This window comes from Heptranchias perlo, chromosome 12 (assembly GCF_035084215.1).
Source record: "Heptranchias perlo isolate sHepPer1 chromosome 12, sHepPer1.hap1, whole genome shotgun sequence".
NCBI classification, from domain to species: Eukaryota; Metazoa; Chordata; class Chondrichthyes; order Hexanchiformes; family Hexanchidae; genus Heptranchias; species Heptranchias perlo.
Window position 1 is genome coordinate 28278976 of NC_090336.1, and position 16648 is coordinate 28295623.

General features: G+C 41.7%; 1 protein-coding gene across 1 annotated transcript in view; it reads right to left on the bottom strand.

The window, feature by feature from the left end:
* Window positions 1–16648, bottom strand: part of otog (otogelin) — a 256145-nt gene that overhangs the window by 54800 nt on the left and 184697 nt on the right. Inside the window, exons 32-35 of the mRNA XM_067993585.1 lie at window positions 16512–16645; window positions 11952–14245; window positions 9688–9865; window positions 3172–3321 (exon numbers count right to left, since the gene is read on the bottom strand). Coding sequence (XP_067849686.1) covers window positions 3172–3321; window positions 9688–9865; window positions 11952–14245; window positions 16512–16645 — 2756 coding nt within the window. The remainder of the gene's footprint in view (window positions 1–3171; window positions 3322–9687; window positions 9866–11951; window positions 14246–16511; window positions 16646–16648) is intronic.

The window sequence follows — 16648 nt, forward strand, 5'->3', positions numbered from 1 at the left end:
CAACCTCTGCCACCTCTCTCCAGGCCTGATGAATGTTGTGCTTCGGCATCTTCTTCCCATCACCTGGAAGGAGGACATCCCTCCAATCCCTTACCTCTTGAACGAGGACCTCCAGAGAAATGACAGGCAACCTGGGGGCTAGCTTCCAACTCATCTTTACACCACTACCAGACCCCAATGTCACTGAAGTGAATGCAACCCCCCTTTAAAAGGTGCATTCATGCTTTAAATTTCCTTCTGAGCGTCCACCAGAAATAACACCTGCAAGTGGGCGAGCAGCCCACCAATCATATGTTAATAAGGCCTGGCAGCTAAAATCCATTGGGCCTGACATGGATGATGTCAGGCGGCCCAGAACCCATTCCCGGTTTAAGTTTTCCATCAGGTGTCCTAATCAGATGAATCTAAAACTGCATCTCAGTTTATTGCATTCTTGGGGGCGATCTTCAACTTCCTGAAATGAGCGCAAAGTCGGTGGAGCTAACACACTGCCTGCCTGAAGCCGGTGACAGGAGGCCTGAACCAATTGCTGACAGCGAGCTGCACGCACCGAACAGGCAACCCGCTGCAACTCGTCCATTGCAGGAGGGCAGGAAATCAGTCAGCTCCCATGCTGAGCCGGCTGGCAGGTTGCGTTTGGGGTAGGGGGAAGTAATCCCAGGAAAGGATCTTGCCAGGCCTGCAGTGGGCCGTTGTTTTCTCCTGCTTCTGCTGACCCCACAAAAATAAGAATTAAAAATTTGTTTGACCATATTTTGAGTGGTCTCCAGTGATCCCTTTAAGGACTGTTAGTTAGACCGCTCAATTCCTGCTACAGTGCATAGCCCACTCATTTGTACTTGAAAATTGTAATTGGGTTCCTACAACGAGTGTAGGACCCCAATTTACATATTTAAGCAGCTTCTGGCTAGAAATTGGCAGGCTGATCATTTATAGGGCCAGCTGAAAATTGTATCAGTCAGGCCCTGGCCTTCAGTGGGCAGCTGATGGGCCCATTTTTCCAGCGAGAAATGTGCGGCTGGCAGTTGAAAATCGCCCCTCTCGTCTCTGAACCAAAGGTTGTTCAGCCTTACATGGGGAAATGTGTGGAAAACTTGATCTCATAATCTAACCTTGATACCCCAGGACAATGACAAGCTGTGTAATTGTTCATTACGGATTTGATTTGCGTGTCCAAGTCATTGTTTACAGATGCTATACAGCTTATGTAGAATGACATAGAATGTACAGCACACACAGGTCATTTGGTCCAACAGGTCCATGCCAGTGTTTATGCTCCACATGAGCCTCCTTCCTCCCTACTTCATCTAACCCGATCAGCATATCATTCTATTCCTTTCTCCCTCATGTGTTTATCTAGCTTCCCCATAAATGCATCTATGCTAGTTGCCTCAACAACTACTTGTGGTAGTGTGTTCCACATTCTAACCACTCTCTGGGTAAAAAAGTTTCTCCTGAATTCCCTATTGGATTTATTAGTGACTACCTCATATTTATGGCCCCTAGTTCTGGTCTACCCCGCAAGTGGGAACATCTTCTCTACGTCTACCCTGTCAAACCCTTTCATAATCTTAAAGACTTCTATCAGGTCACCCCTCAGTCTTCTCTTTTCTAGAGAAAAGAGCCCCAGCCTGCTCAATCTTTCCTTATAGGTATATCCTCTCAGTTCTGATATCATCCTATTAAATCTTTTTTGTACCTTCTCCAGTGCCTCTATATCTTTTTTATAATATGGAGACCAGAACTGTGCACAGTTCTCCAAGTGTGGTCTCACCAAGATTCTACACAAGTTCAACACAACTTCTCTGCTTTTCAATTCTATCCCTCTAGAAATGAACCCCAGTGTTTAATTTCCTTTTTTTATGGCCTTATTAACCTGCACCGCTACTTTTAGTGATTTGTGTATCTGTATCCCCAGATCCCTCTGCTCCTCCAACCCACTTAGATTCTTATTATCCAAGCAGTATGTGGCCCACTTAGTCTTCCTACCAAAATGTAATACCTCACACTTATTTATATTGAAATTAATTTGCTAATTAAACGTTCATTCTGCTTGCACTTCACTACATCATAGAGGCATGATGCCACTGCCCAGTAGGTGAACTCATACAAGATTAGAAAGGGGACTTCCATCCATCCAAACCCAATGGTGGAGGGGAGGAGGATAAAAATAGTGTTGATTTCTCCTTTTAAATATTTGAGAAGCAAACACATACTTGAGTAGACATCACCATCAATTGCATCCCATTTTCTCTTCTGTCAAAGTACAAACAATAGATATGAGGTACTGAAGTACATTGACATATCTCTGAATTATCTGTCCCCTTAATCATCTTTGATCATTCAACATACACGACTAATAGTTTAATATGTACTTCAAAAGAGGAAACTGATTTTTAATTCTTTTCTGTAAGTAATATTAGATGAGAACACATGGGACATGGACAATACTATCTAAGCCAGTGGAGCAGTTGGGATGCTACAATTGCCCTTAGCCCCTGCAGGCTAGTGAGTGGGAAAAACAACCAGGGTTCCTGTTCCTAATAGCTGTCTAGTAACCCCCGCTAGAAAGTGCGCACATGTGGATATTGGGCGCATGTGTGGGTATTGGGCGGATGTGTGGATATTGGCTGAGTGGAGGCTCAGGCTCGGGTATGATGCCCTCCACAATCAAATAGCCTGCCAGCACTCACTGTCTAAGCTGACGGATGAAGAATTGCCACTTGAGCTAAGTATTTCAGGGCTTCCAGTGCTGATGGAACAGTACTGCAATAAGAGTCAGCATCTGCAGAAGAAGGGAGAAACTTGCCAAAAAAGGTCTGAACTGCAGTGTTTCCAATAGTTATGGAGATAATACACAGCCTACAAACACTTGCAGCAGGGCCCCAAGTGAACCAGCTGCAAACTCCCTCCTACCAAGGCAATTCATGTCTATGTTATTTCTCTTATAACAAATACCAGTGCAGTAATACTGCACTGAATTATTAAAATCTTTGTCGAGGTATTCCTTTAATTGAAGTCGACTCCCAAAGCGCTCTTGATTAATGTAAGGTAATTGTGTTGAATGACGAGGGATATTTAAGAATTAGAAAGATGTAGAAATTCAGGCAACCTTGTATTTGATGCTGTGAGGTAAAGCGGATTCTCAGGGGTTTACATTATCTTGAACACTTACCATCTGGCTGCTGAGACATTTGCTGATCCCTACTATAATGGTTTCATTTGCCAGTGAAGCAATAACGTATGAAGCAGCTCCAGAAATGCCAAAGCCACTTCCATCGAAAGTAATTATGTGTAGATTAGCGAGAATGGAACACCGACCTATAAAAATTAAATAGCTTATGCTGTAATTAAAAACTAGTTGCCTAAGTCAGTAAACTGAGCTTCTAAGGAGGATGATAACTGTTTAGGGAAGGAACAAGTCTGGGAGAGCCCTACCTCCTTTCACATTATACAGAAATCATACAATGATGTTTTCACAATGTAGTAATTTTTGATATGACTTAAATTAGTACAAGTGTGGTTACAAAACATTGAAACTTCTATTTAACATCAACAATATCCATTTTAAACAGTATATGCAGGTCAGGAAAGATTCTGCAGTAAATATTTTATATGTAAAACATGTAACACATAAATACATAAATCTTCCAAATTAGACAATAGTAACACATAATCATTTTCTTCATTATGTGATAACTATGGTTGCTAGATCCACTGCTCTCCTACATGGAATTATAAAAAAGGTTATTGTCTTAAAGTAGCATGTCTGCTCTTCCTTACACGCGGGGGCTGATTTTCACTCTGCTTTCAGGTGGGAATGAGACGGTAGTGCATCAAAAATGGGGGTGCAGAACTTGCTATCCCTTTCCTATTGCGGATCTGCCTGTCACCATTTTGATCAAGGTCGGGACATAGGCCCTTTGACTGAGGGCTTGTATGGAGGCTGGCCCTTGCCTGGCTTGGTTCCTTTCACGGTTATTGTGAGCCAGTTTGTCCTGCAAGAAGAGTGAGAATGAACTAATGTGTGGTTTTTGTAAAGGGTTGTGCAGGTGTGTGAGGCAGCTTTATATAGTGGCCGTGCTGAGAGGGAGAAGCAGCAAGTTGTGGGCAAGATGGGGAGATGGTCATGCGCAAGAAAATGGCTCCAATGTGAAAGCAGTCAGCAGAAGTGTGAAATGCTTTCCACTTCCCTCTGGGATAGAGAATTCCAAAGATTCACAACCCTCTGAGTGAAGAAATTTTTCCGAATCTCAGTCCTAAACGGCCAACCCCTTATCCTGAGACTCTGACTCCTAGTTCTAGACTCTCCAGCCTGAGGAAACATCCTCTCAACATCTACCCTGTCAAGCCCTTTAAGAATTTCATACGTTTCAATGAGATCACTTCTCATTCTTCTAAACTCCAGAGAATATAGGCCCATTCTACTCAATGTCTCCTCATAGGACAACCCTCTCATCCCAGGAATCAAACCAGTGAACCTTCATTTCACCCCCTCTAAGGCAAGTATATCCTTTCTTAGGTAATGAGACCAAAACTGTACACAGTACTCCAGGTGTGGTCTCACCAAACCCCTATATAATTGCAACAGGACGTCCTTAATCTTACAATAAAGACTAACACACTATTTGCTTTCCTAACTGCTTGCTGCACCTGCATGTTAACTTTCTGTGATTCATTTACAAGGACACCCAAATCCCTCTGAATACCAACATTTACTAGTCTCTCACCTTTTAAAAAATATTCTGCCTTTCTATTCTTCCTACCAAAGTGGATAATTTCACATTTCCCCACATTATACTCCATCTGCCACCTTCTCACCTACTCACTTAACCTCTCTATATCACTTTGCAGCCTCTTTGCGCCCTCCTCACAGCTTACTTTCCCACCTAGTTTTGTACCATCAGCAAACTTGGATACATTACACTCGGTCCCCTCATCTAAGTCATTGATATAGATTGTAAATAGCTGAGGCTCAAGCACTGATCCTTGCAGCACCCCACTAGTTACAACCTGCCAACCCAAAAATGACCTGTTTATTCCTACTCTCTGTTTTCTGTCCATCAACCAATTCTCAATCCATGCTAATATATTACCCCCAATGCCATGAACACCTAATCTTGCATAACAGAGGGAAGAGTTTGGAGTGCTGAGGAGGTGGGAGAGGGAGAAGTGTTCTGTGGTAAGGCATCTTCCTAAACTAAAGAGAACGAAAGATATCATTCTCATCTTCGCTGTCTGGGTAAGGTCACTAATCTCTACTGCAGCATTACTAAATCTTGGTGCCCTGGCAGGAGGCATCTCTCACCCAAAGTTCAAAAAGTGGAAGAAATAACTCACAAGTTAAAACACACCTCTGCGTTAAGAAGTGGATAGCCTGTCCTCCAAATCAGCGAACTGCTAATCAGCGATGTAAAATCGTGGGCTGCTTGCCTATGAAATTCAAATGAGGCCTGACCAAAAAAATGTTTTGGGTCTCTCGGAGCCACCAGCTGGGCATGCTGATCACTCTGCCCACCTGATGTGCACCACACAGGAAGATCTGCCCTGCAGCCTTTACAGGTAGCGGTAAATTTTCTGAGACTTTGCCGATGACCAGATACGCTGATGGTGAGATATCCTGGCATGAAATTGGAAAATTTAAGTTTTAGTGTCAGCCTAGAATGCTGGAGCTGTCCTCCCTTTTTCCACTTGATTATGGGAAAATGATCTCTATTTATAATCTTACTTTATTATTCATTAAGAATATAAGTGAGGATATTTCTGGTCTCTGAACAATGTTTAACACAAGTTCAAATGTCAATCGTCAATTTAATGTTGAGAGGGAGGCCCCTTACAGACAGGTGGTCTACATAAGACAATTATGACAGGCTCTACATAGTTTCTGTTTATTTTACATGTTGCCAAGTAATTTGGTGCATTTCCAAATTGCCTTTTCTACTTCAAAAGCTAACTCAAGCGGTTTTCATAACGATTCTGGATTTTTTTTTTGAGGGTATGGTATAGGAAATTAGAAGAAAAATATAGTTGATATTGTCATTCAATTGCCTTCTCAAAAATTATAGCACAATAGTACAAAAAGCAAATTGACTTCTCCACACTTAAGTAAGATATCTTTTTTTGTACTAATTTGTACATTTCAATGTTCTCTCTATGAAATGTTTATTTGTAGTCCTATAGCTGTAGTTTCAAAAGGTGAACAAAGCATTATTTTTGTATTATTGTAAGATTATAAGGAAATAGTATTTAACATTCTGTGATACTGCACCACTGCAGTTCAAATCGTCATTTGATCGTGAAAACTTGTTTGTCGTGACCCCCACCAGCAAAAAAAAACCTCTCAAAATAGATTAAGCCCACCCACTCAACAAGCCAACTTCACCTGAATATTGCGTAGAATATAACACAGCTATATTAACCTCATAAAAAGAGCAAAAGTTTAATTAAAGATAGATTTTAAGCATTTGCTCTTGGTTTATCAGGTCATCTGAGCCACTCAATAAGGGACACTTTTCTCGAGAAAAGAGAAGGCTGAGGGGTGACCTGATAGAGGCCTTTAAGATAATGAAAGGGTTTGATAGAGTAGAGAAAATGTTTCCAATAGTGGAGGAGTCCAGAACTAGAGGTCATCAATATAAGATAGTCACTAATAAATCCAATAGGGAATTCAGGAGAAACTTCTTTACCCAAAGAGTGGTAAGACTATGGAACATACTGCCACAAGGAGTAGTTGAGGCAAATAGCACAGATGCATTTAAAAGGAAGGAGAAAGGAATGCTGATAGGGGTAGATGAAGTAGGGAAGGAGGAGGCTTGTGTGGAGCATAAACGCTGGCATAGACCGGTTGGGCTGAATGGGCTGTTTCTGTGCTGTAGTTTCGATGTAGCTCAATGTAAAACTATTCAAATATCAGGAATACTTTAGCACTGAAATAATGCCATATAACTAAAATACATATATTTCAACGGTCTGCTTGCACTGTCCTTACCTTCCACTCTCTTTCTCCCACGTTTTACTATTTTAACTTTGTATCCAATTTGACGTGACCAGTGCACTTTAACTCGTTTTCTTTGAAAAATGTAACTTTAAACTACTTCAACTTGTACATTTTCTTCTGCTTCTCTGGTTTCTCCATTTGGAGTTGGGACAGTAGCCAAAAAATTGACAAAATGGCTCCAACGGCCTTTTTATTAAGGCAAACAAATGCCCCATTCATGGCTCATGGAGGTCAATCATGCCTGGGCAACATAAAACTGTCTGTGGCAAAGTGAAGGCTAATATCTGACAGCTATTTTACAAATAGATGGAGGTAATTAGTGGAGGAAATCTTGGTTCTAATTTTCTTAGAGAGATGCGAGAGGGGATTATCAGTATAAAGTCGCACTTTTGAAATCATCCAATATAAAGCTTCGCTGAAGACAAAGTTTCTTTCGAGGTACGCAAACACCTGCAACGTTTTTTATTAATGACTTGCAATAACTAAAAGCTCTGACTGCTTGTGGTTGCATTAAACCACCATCACCTTTTTATTAATGATGAAATAATTCCTGAAAAGGCCATCAGTAACAGCAGATGCAATAAAACCACAATCTGTCTTGATATCTTTCATCATGTCTGCCTAGTTGGTTCAATTAAAAAATGTCTGGAAAAATGATGGGCATGATTTTGACTCCGAGCCGGGAAGGGGGCGGGGGGGGGGGGGGTCAAATTGCAATTGGGAAACCCAGAAGTACGGGTTTGACGTAAGGACGTCTTTTATTTTTTTTGTTGGTTTGCCGTCCAACTGACCGGCCTGATTGACAGGCTGGTCTCAGTCGGATGGGAGACCAGCCAGGGTGAGGACGTGTTCAGGTAAGTCTTTGTTTGTGTGACTTGGGGGCGGCATGGGGCGGCATGGGGTGTCAGTCACGTGGGTGGTCGGGATCAGGGGTCCCCGATCGTTGGGGGGGGGTCAGAGATCGGGGGACAGGGGAGTCCACGATCGTTGGGGGGGGGGGGGGGGTCGGAGATCCGGGGGGAGGTCCACGATCGTTGGGGGGGTCGGAGATCCGGGGGGAGGTCCACGATCGTTGGGGGGGGTCAGAGATCGGGGGGGGTCCGCGGTCGTTGGGGGAGGATCAGAGATCAGGGGGGGGTGGGGGTTGGGGTTGGCGATTGTTGGGGGTCGGTGCAGGTAGGCTTGTTGGGCATGGGGGAAGCACTCCTGCACCTCCAGGCCCACAAGCTGTGCCAGAAAGGCACCTACCTGTTAGTCTCGGTCCTTCTCGCCACTCTTCACATGGCATGAAAGAGAAGGCCCGGGGATCCCTGCCCCTCGGGGTTGAAATCGGAAACTCTGCAAAAACGGAGGCCTGCAGCGTCTTTGAAAGGTTTTAATCACCAAGCTGCCTCCTGGGAGCGGGTTGGTCGCCCGCCCCTTGTCCCGCCCTAGTGAAAACTGGAAATGGGCGGGTTGGAGGCAGATTGGGGGCGAGTTCAAAATGGTTGCGATATTGAATGCCCCCTGCCCCCAACCCACCCGTTTTTTTCCTTTTAAAATCGTGCCCAGTGTGTTTAAGCACTAATGGCAGGCCAGTGCTTGTATGATTTCACTATAGGCATTTTCTCTTATTGATGTGAGGTAAATAAATCCCATGAACTAGTTACCATTAGTTTCCGAATAAGAGATGGTCTAAATTCCAGAAGTAGTTAAAATAAAGTGAATGAGTTATTTCTGCATTGGTTTTGTTTCTGCAATTATTGTGTCTGCCCAATTGGCACAAAAAAAACAGGTAAAATTTTGTACTGGTAATAATCTTATATTAGAAATGCAAAAATTAAACTGCGCAAAACTGCTCCTTGGCTTCCTCCCATGAAGGTTTAGGTGTCCACAAATAATCTGTTCTATAGCATTGAACCAAAGTATTGAAAAAAACAAATTAACTTGATATTTAGCAAATAAAATTTGTTCTCAACTTGATTATTCTGTAACACACCAACAACCCAGGTTAAATGGTTTAATGAAACAATAGCTGTCTGCTAGTCTTTAAAATCTAGGGTAATATATTCATTGTTGACCAATGCTATTACCATTTGTGCTATGGTATGTTATTTAATATTAAACTGGTGGAAAGATTATTAGCTTTTATAGTTTAACAAAAGGTTATACACTTCAGTTGCAAAGTATTTCAGTTCATTTGAGCTTTAAATAATATAATTTCAGGTAAACGATTAAGGGCTTCAAGTGTAATAGCTGTAACTTCAAGATTTTTCTGTTGCCCTATTGACTGATTTTTTTAATATAACATTAAATTATGTAATGAATAGTTAATTCATGAGCATATGATTGTTTGTCCCATGTATTTGTAAGGGAAAAAAAACTATGTACAGGAAGAGCAGAGATGAGCAATGTAAATACATTTTTTGGAATCTTAAAGATGTGAACTGGTAGTTATAAAATGAAGTCTCTTTTCTATTTTTAGGTCTCGCAATGTAGCACTGGCTCTAATTCTGTTGACTTCTTGAATAAAACCCCAGTGTTTCAGTATATTCACAATTATCCAGTGATGGGAAAGATCTCATCAACTGAACTCACTTTCTGGGCTGTGTGGATTTACAGCCTTCTACCACCAAAATCAGTTTGAATGTTTTTATGTGAAACATTAACTATTTTAAGATTAAAGCATTAGAACAAACCAGATGTCTTACATGGGCATTCCCATTGTGGACAGCACTTATCACTGTTCACCTGTACAGCAAATCCCAAGAGCTCACAGCTGGGTGGAGTCACAATGTAGGGACAGTGATGTGATCTATTGATTTGCATTATTTGCCCTTCCACACAGATTTGTTTGATGCATTCATCTAGATCCTGGGGAAATGGAATCTGCAAAACATTTCAAAAAGCAGATTTATTTACATTGAGACTAAGATTAAAACTATCTACATTTTATCATCTATACTGTCAGTGTCATTTATATATTTTATGTATATATACACAACTAATGGTGAACAGTAACATGAATACTGCAAAAGAACAAGAATATGGTGTTTGCTTTGCCTAAACAACAAATGCAACTAATGACCAAAGTTAATATAACTACAATGACTTGAATTTATAAAGCACCTTTAATGTAGAAAAACATCAAGGTACTTCACAAGAGCATTATCACACAAAATATGACACCAAGCCACATAAGGAAATATTAGGACAGGTGACCAAAAGCTTGGTCAGAGAGATAGGTTTTAAAGAGTGTCTTAAGAAGATAGGAGAGGCATTGAGGTTTAGGGAAGAAATTCCAGAGCTTGGGGCCCACACAGCTGAAGGCATGGCTGCCAATGGTGAGACAAAGGAAATCAGGGATGTACAAGAGGCTGGAATTGGAGGAACGCAGTGTTCTTGGAGGGTTATAGGGCTGGAGGAGGTTACAGAGAGATGGCCACGGAGGGATTTGAACACAAAAGATGAGAATTTTAAATTTGTGGCATTGTTAAATCAGGAGCCATTGTAGGTTGGCAAGCACTGGAGTGATGGGAGAACGGGACCTGGTGAGAGATGGGATACAAGCAGCAGAGTTTTGGATGAGCTGAAGTTTATAGAAGGTGGAGGTAACAAAAGCATGGATGAGGGTTTCAGCAGCAGTTGAGCTGAGGCAGGGGCAGAGACGGGCGATATTACGGAGATGGAAGTAGGCGGTCTTGGTGATGGAGAGGATATGGGGTCGGAAGCTCAGCTCAGGGTCAAATAGAACGCAGAGGTTGCGAACAGTCCACTTCAGCCTCAGACAGTGGTCAGGGAAAGGGATGGAATCGGTGCCTAGGGAACGGAGTTCATTGCGGGGGCCAAAGACAACGGCTTCGGTCTTCGCAATATTTAATTGGAGGAAATTTCTGCTCATCCAGTGCTGGATGCGACAAGCAGCAAATCAAAGAAAGATGTGAGTTCAGGGCCAGGGCAGGGGGGATCCTTGGGGGAAGTTTAGCTTGGTGGGCTAGGGGAAGGGAGGGATGAGGCAGAGGCAGCTGAACAGATGGTCTCAATCCTAGTGACAAAGAAGTCCAGGAGCTCAGCAACAACAAATTGCATTTATATAGCGCCTTTAAAGTAGTAAAACATCCCCAGATACCTCACAGAAGTTTTATCAGACACATTTTGATACTGAGCCACATAAAGTGATATTAGGTCAGGTGACCAAAAGCTTGGTCAAAGAGGTAGGTTTTAAGGAGCGAATAAAGGAGGAGAGGTTTAGGGAGGGAATTCCAGAGCTTGGGGCCTAGGCTGCTGAAGGTACAGCCGCCAATGGTGGAGCGATGGAAATTGGAGTTGCGGAAGAGGCTAGAATTGGAGAAGCGCACAGATCTCTGAGGGTTGTAAGGCCGGATGCGGTTGCAGAGATGGGGAGGGGCGCGGCCGTGGACAGATTTGAACACAAGGTTGAGAATTTTTAGATCGAGGCGTTGCCGGACTGGGAGCCAATATAGGTCAGCAAGCACAGGGGTGGTGAGTGAACAGGACTTGGTGCAAGTTAGGATACGGGCAGCAAAGCTTTGGATGAACACAAGTTTAAGGAGGGTGGGAAGTGGGAGGTCGGACAGGAGAGAATTGGAATATTCGAGTCTGGAGGTAGCAACAGCATGGATGAGGATTTCAGGAGCAGATGGGCTGAGGCGGGGCGGAGATGGGCAGCCTTGGTGATGGATAGGATATGGGGTCCTCATACGTTGTTGGAGGTGAGGGCGGAGTGGGCAGTGGAGAGGGGTTTAAGAAAACGGTTGGTAATGGCGAAGAGAAACTAAGGGCTATCTTTGGATTCTGGGATGGTCCTAGAACTACCCCCAAATTGGAAGTGCAATAAGGCAAGAGTTTTGTGTTTGCTTTTGCCTACACATAATAGTGTACTGGAAATATCCTTGCAGTTAACAAGGCAAAAGGTACTCAGTGTATATTAAGTATTCTTTGATCTTTTACTTACTTTGCATTGACTGGTTGGTGGGATGGTCAAAGCTGTTGTATAAGCAGTTGCTGAGAATACTGTTGGGCCTGCTACAGATTCTGATATATCAGGAGCAATAATTGTGGACAAGGTGATATTGGGTAAGGTGACATTGGGTAAAGTATATAATGTATACGGAAGTGATTCTGAGGTAGTGGTAGTTGATGGCTGTGTTGTTGAGGGAACAGATTTGACTGAGGTTTCTTTCCGCTCAGAGGAAGCAGTCCCATTCAAACTCACAGATGCAGGTTTTGTAGTACTAGTGAGCTGTGGAGATGGTGCTGATTTTTCAGTTCCAGTAGAAATTGTTGTAGGAGTAACTGATGTTATAGTTGTCTTAGTAACTCCTTCTGACGTTTTAACAAACAATCCTGTAACGGATGTTTCATTCACTGCAGCTGTTGATGTTTCTGTTGCTAATGGTGCTGTAGGCAAAACTATTGTAGGCCTAGTTGCACCTACTTCTAGCGTTGTGGCCGTTACTTTTTCAGTGATGGTGCTGCTTGTGGAAGTAGTCGTTGTTGAAAGTGAAGCGAAAAGAGTGGCTGCATTTGTTACATGTGTTACAGCTGTCGTTTTAGATGTGAGCTCTGTAACAGCAGTTGTTCTGGGTGTTGTTGAGGTTACATTTGTTGCAAGCGATGTAGGTGAAACTGTGGTTGTCCCGAGTTGAGTGATTGTAGCTGCAGTAGTTGTTTTAGGTGTTGAAACAGAAATGGGGGCCATTTTTATAGAAGTTGGAATTGCTATGGTTGGTGGTCCAGTTTGAACAGATGAAGTTTCCAATAGAGTTGTGATTTGAGTAGCTGTGGAAGTACTGAAGGTAGATTTGTGTGCAGTGGTTGGTTGTAATGAAGTTGATTTACTTCTTGCATATAGTTCTGTTGCTAAACTGGAGGTCATTACTGTGCTCTGTGGAGTTGAAACAGTTTTGAGTATTTTTACAGTTGAACTTGTTTCTGGTCCTTTTGTAGATAGTGATGGATATGAATGTACAGGAAATGATGTGATTGTTTTAGTTGGAAATGGATATGTTACAGGTGTTGATGTTTGGACAGCTGTTGTTTCTGAGTACATTGTAGTAGATGATGTTGACACTGTGGGAGCTGATGTGGGGGCAGCTTCTTTTGAGGCTGTATATAATGCAGTTAAAGCTGGATAGGTGATGGGTGGAATTGTTGTTGAGAGTGTTCTTGGGCTCAGTGGATAAGTTGCAGTCCTTTCTGTTGCAATGGGTTGTGTTGTAGTTGTGGTGGTTGTTTCATTTCTTTCAGTTCTTGGAACTACTACTGCAGAAGAGGTTGTTACAAGTTTCTCAGTTGATGGATGCAGTGTTGTCTCTGTTGATGGTGCTGATGTTAAAAAGACTCCCGTTGAAAGTGGATACACTGTTGGAATTGATGATTTTGTCTTTTCCGTTGTCAAGGGCACTGTTCCAGTGGAGAAGGGATACACTGTAGAGACTGGATAACTAGAACTTGTAGTCTTTGTGGTTGTCTTGGTGAAGGTAGGAAGTGTAGTTGATTCTATTTCTTTTGAAGTAGGATATACTGTGGTTACTTTTGAAGTTGGAAGTACAGATGTTTTTGGTGTCACTGACTTTGTTTCTACTGATGGATATGCTGCAGTTGTGGAAGAGGAAGTCTTCTCTGGTCGTGGTTTAGAAGTTGTAGATAGCCATGTTGATCCAGTTTCAGGTGCTGTTGACAATGTTGATATTCTTGTAGTAGTCGTTGAAGGCATTGTTGTAGTGGCAGTAGGCTTTATTTCAACTGAAGTGGATGGAAAATGTGGCTCTGTAGGTAATTCAGTTGTACTCGTGGTTTCAGCTAATGTTAGTCGTTCAGGCAAAATTATTGCTGAGGTGGTTATTGCTCTTGCTGAAGAAACTACTAACACAGAAGCAGGTGATGTATCGCTTTTTGTGAAATATGGTACCAAAGCTTGTTCTGTGGTAGGTGATGTTGCTGATGTTATCTTTTGTACAAAGACGGTTGTTTCTGTCAATGCTGGAATTGGAGAAGTGTCTGTAGTCATCACTACTGAAACTGTCGACAGATGAGTCACTATAGGGGCTTCTATTGTTGGGGTAGAAGCAGTGGTCTTTGCACTACTTGTTGCTATCAGAGAACTAGTATACTGGCTTAATGCAGCTGTTGCACTAGAAGTCAGTGGTTTGACTGAAGCATTAAAGGCTGGAGAAGTGGATATTCCGACTGATGCCGGTGAGCTTGTGGGTTTAGAAGGCTGAATATAGACTGCTCGCCTAATGCCTAAGAAAAACAGTAAACAGATATTAGTTCCTGACTTCTACCTCTTGAACAATATGGAAACAATAAAAACTTGGATATATTTAGCATATCTTGGTTTGGATACTGAGGCAAATTCTCTCCCATGGACCAACAAATTGGTTCTTGCTATCAGAAGTTCTGATTGCACCTTGAGACCCCTTTTCCCCCTGGTTTTGATGATTTCATTCTGTTGCAACATCATAACATGGTCTGTTAATAGGAGAGATGAATGAATTTAGAAAGCACAAGTAGTAATAGAACAGAATTTTTTTTTTGAACAAGACTGAGACTGTGGAAATTAATTTAACTTGGGAATCCTAGACCGAGCAGAAACTTTTCATCCCATGAGATTGGGCCAGATTCCAATCCAGTCCCAGGGAGGATGATGCGGAAACCATTAGAGACACTAATCCCCATTCAACTCCACCTCACTGTGTTGAATCTTCTGGTGACAAAAACTGAACTTGCAATGAAGTTTCATTTTTTTTTGTCTTGGAAAACAGAGTGATACAGTTTCCCTATCATAATTCCCTTGTTCAAAAAATAACTATGTTGAAAAGCTGTATTGATAAATGAGTAAAACTTTGTGTTTGCTTTTCTATTGGCTGAGCTACACTTGTTAAAATTTCCTCTACATCTGTGCAATTTGCTTGACCAAAAATGTGCTATTGCTTATAATATGCCAATGCATCAATGCACTTCTTCGGGTGGATTCACATTACATCATAATAGCATCAGTGCAAAGTTATTTGGGCTTTGCACTGACACTAATTTGTGCAGTGAAGTGGAGTGCTTCACTCTGGTGTCATGTCAGGCCCTGACTCCAGATTCAGAATGCATTTACACTATACTGGCCGCATTAATAGCTTAATCGTATTTTCAGCTGACAAACTAGGCAGATATTTTAATCTTTGATTCAAGTACAGTTTATACACTGCATGAAAGATAGATCAAGTTTGTGAGTGATATAAATTCTGTTCTTTATTGACCCATCATTAGGTCTCAAATATTTAGAAACCAAAATTTGTAGGAATAAAGATAGTAATCATGTATATAAGAACATATTTTTTCTTTTGCCAATTTGCTCTCCTTTTCTCCCCTCCTCCAACTCTTCTGCTGGAATACAGTTGTATGGCTGCGGATGTCAGTTGCCCTCCAGTACCTCGCCCAAGTTACCATTGTTCACAAGCGAGTCTAGATAGTGAACATCTGAAGGCTATTTGATCATGGGGGATATCAAGCCAAACCTAATGCTAACCTCATCTGATAAGCACACTTTCCAGTAGGTGTCACTAGATACCGATCAAGTGAGAGTGTTGGCTGAATTTAATTATTCAACCCAAAAGCCCTAATTGTAGCACTTTCTGCTGCAACCTACTGGCATCAGCTGTCTCAACAAAAATCAGGAGTTGAACCTGAAACTTTCGAGTCTGCATGATCCTATATTTTAAAAAAATGGTAATTCTTTGATTTTTTTTGTCCCTTCATTTGTAAGTAATGATTCTTTCATTTAGCATTACTGTTTGTTATGAGCAGCCTTCTGTTCATTTTATAGTATTGTTGGATATGTTAATCGATACATAATAATAGCTGTGTATCACCTAAATACATTTAACTTTGTATCTGTAAACTTGTGTTTTTGTAACTTTTTTTTGTGAATTTTGTGCTGATTAAGAGTGTTATTGTTGGGGAATGGAATACTTTCCCATTTCAATCACCCAGTGTCAGCATCAAGCACTCCCATGTCAGAAGCAGCTTGGTTTGCTATGGAGTAAACCTCTCTTTCTACTATGCTCCAAACAAAATGCCTCAGCCCCACTGCATCAGTGTCATATATTTCCATTTTCTGAGTAGGATTGCTGAGTTAGAGCCAAATTAGAGGGAGTTTTGTGTTCTGAGTGTATACCTTTTAGGAAGTGGAGTAAGGATGCCCAAACTCAATTCACAAAAGACCATTTAACCAGCAGACAGGAGACTTGCATTAGATCTGTCTGGGTTTGATTGAATCCAGGTGCCAGAGATAACTTACATAAAAACAGAAAATGCACAACAAGTTAGTAAGCATTTGTGGAGAGAACAGACATTTCGAGTGGACCTTCTTCAGAACTGCGCCTGAAAATGTAAACTTGTCTGTTCTCTCTACAGATATTGACTGACTGTCTTGTGTTTTTCCAGCATTTTCTTTTTCTTGTTTCAGATTTCCAACATCTGCAGTACTTTGTTTTTTGCCAGGGATGACTCTTAGTACATTTCAACTTTAGTTCTGCACAGGAAAATATTAAAATAAAAATGGGCAACTTACAGTCCTCTGGATAAACACATCTCTGTGTATCTTCATCAAACACCATGTTGAGTGGACAACGAGGTATACAGCCTTCCACACTT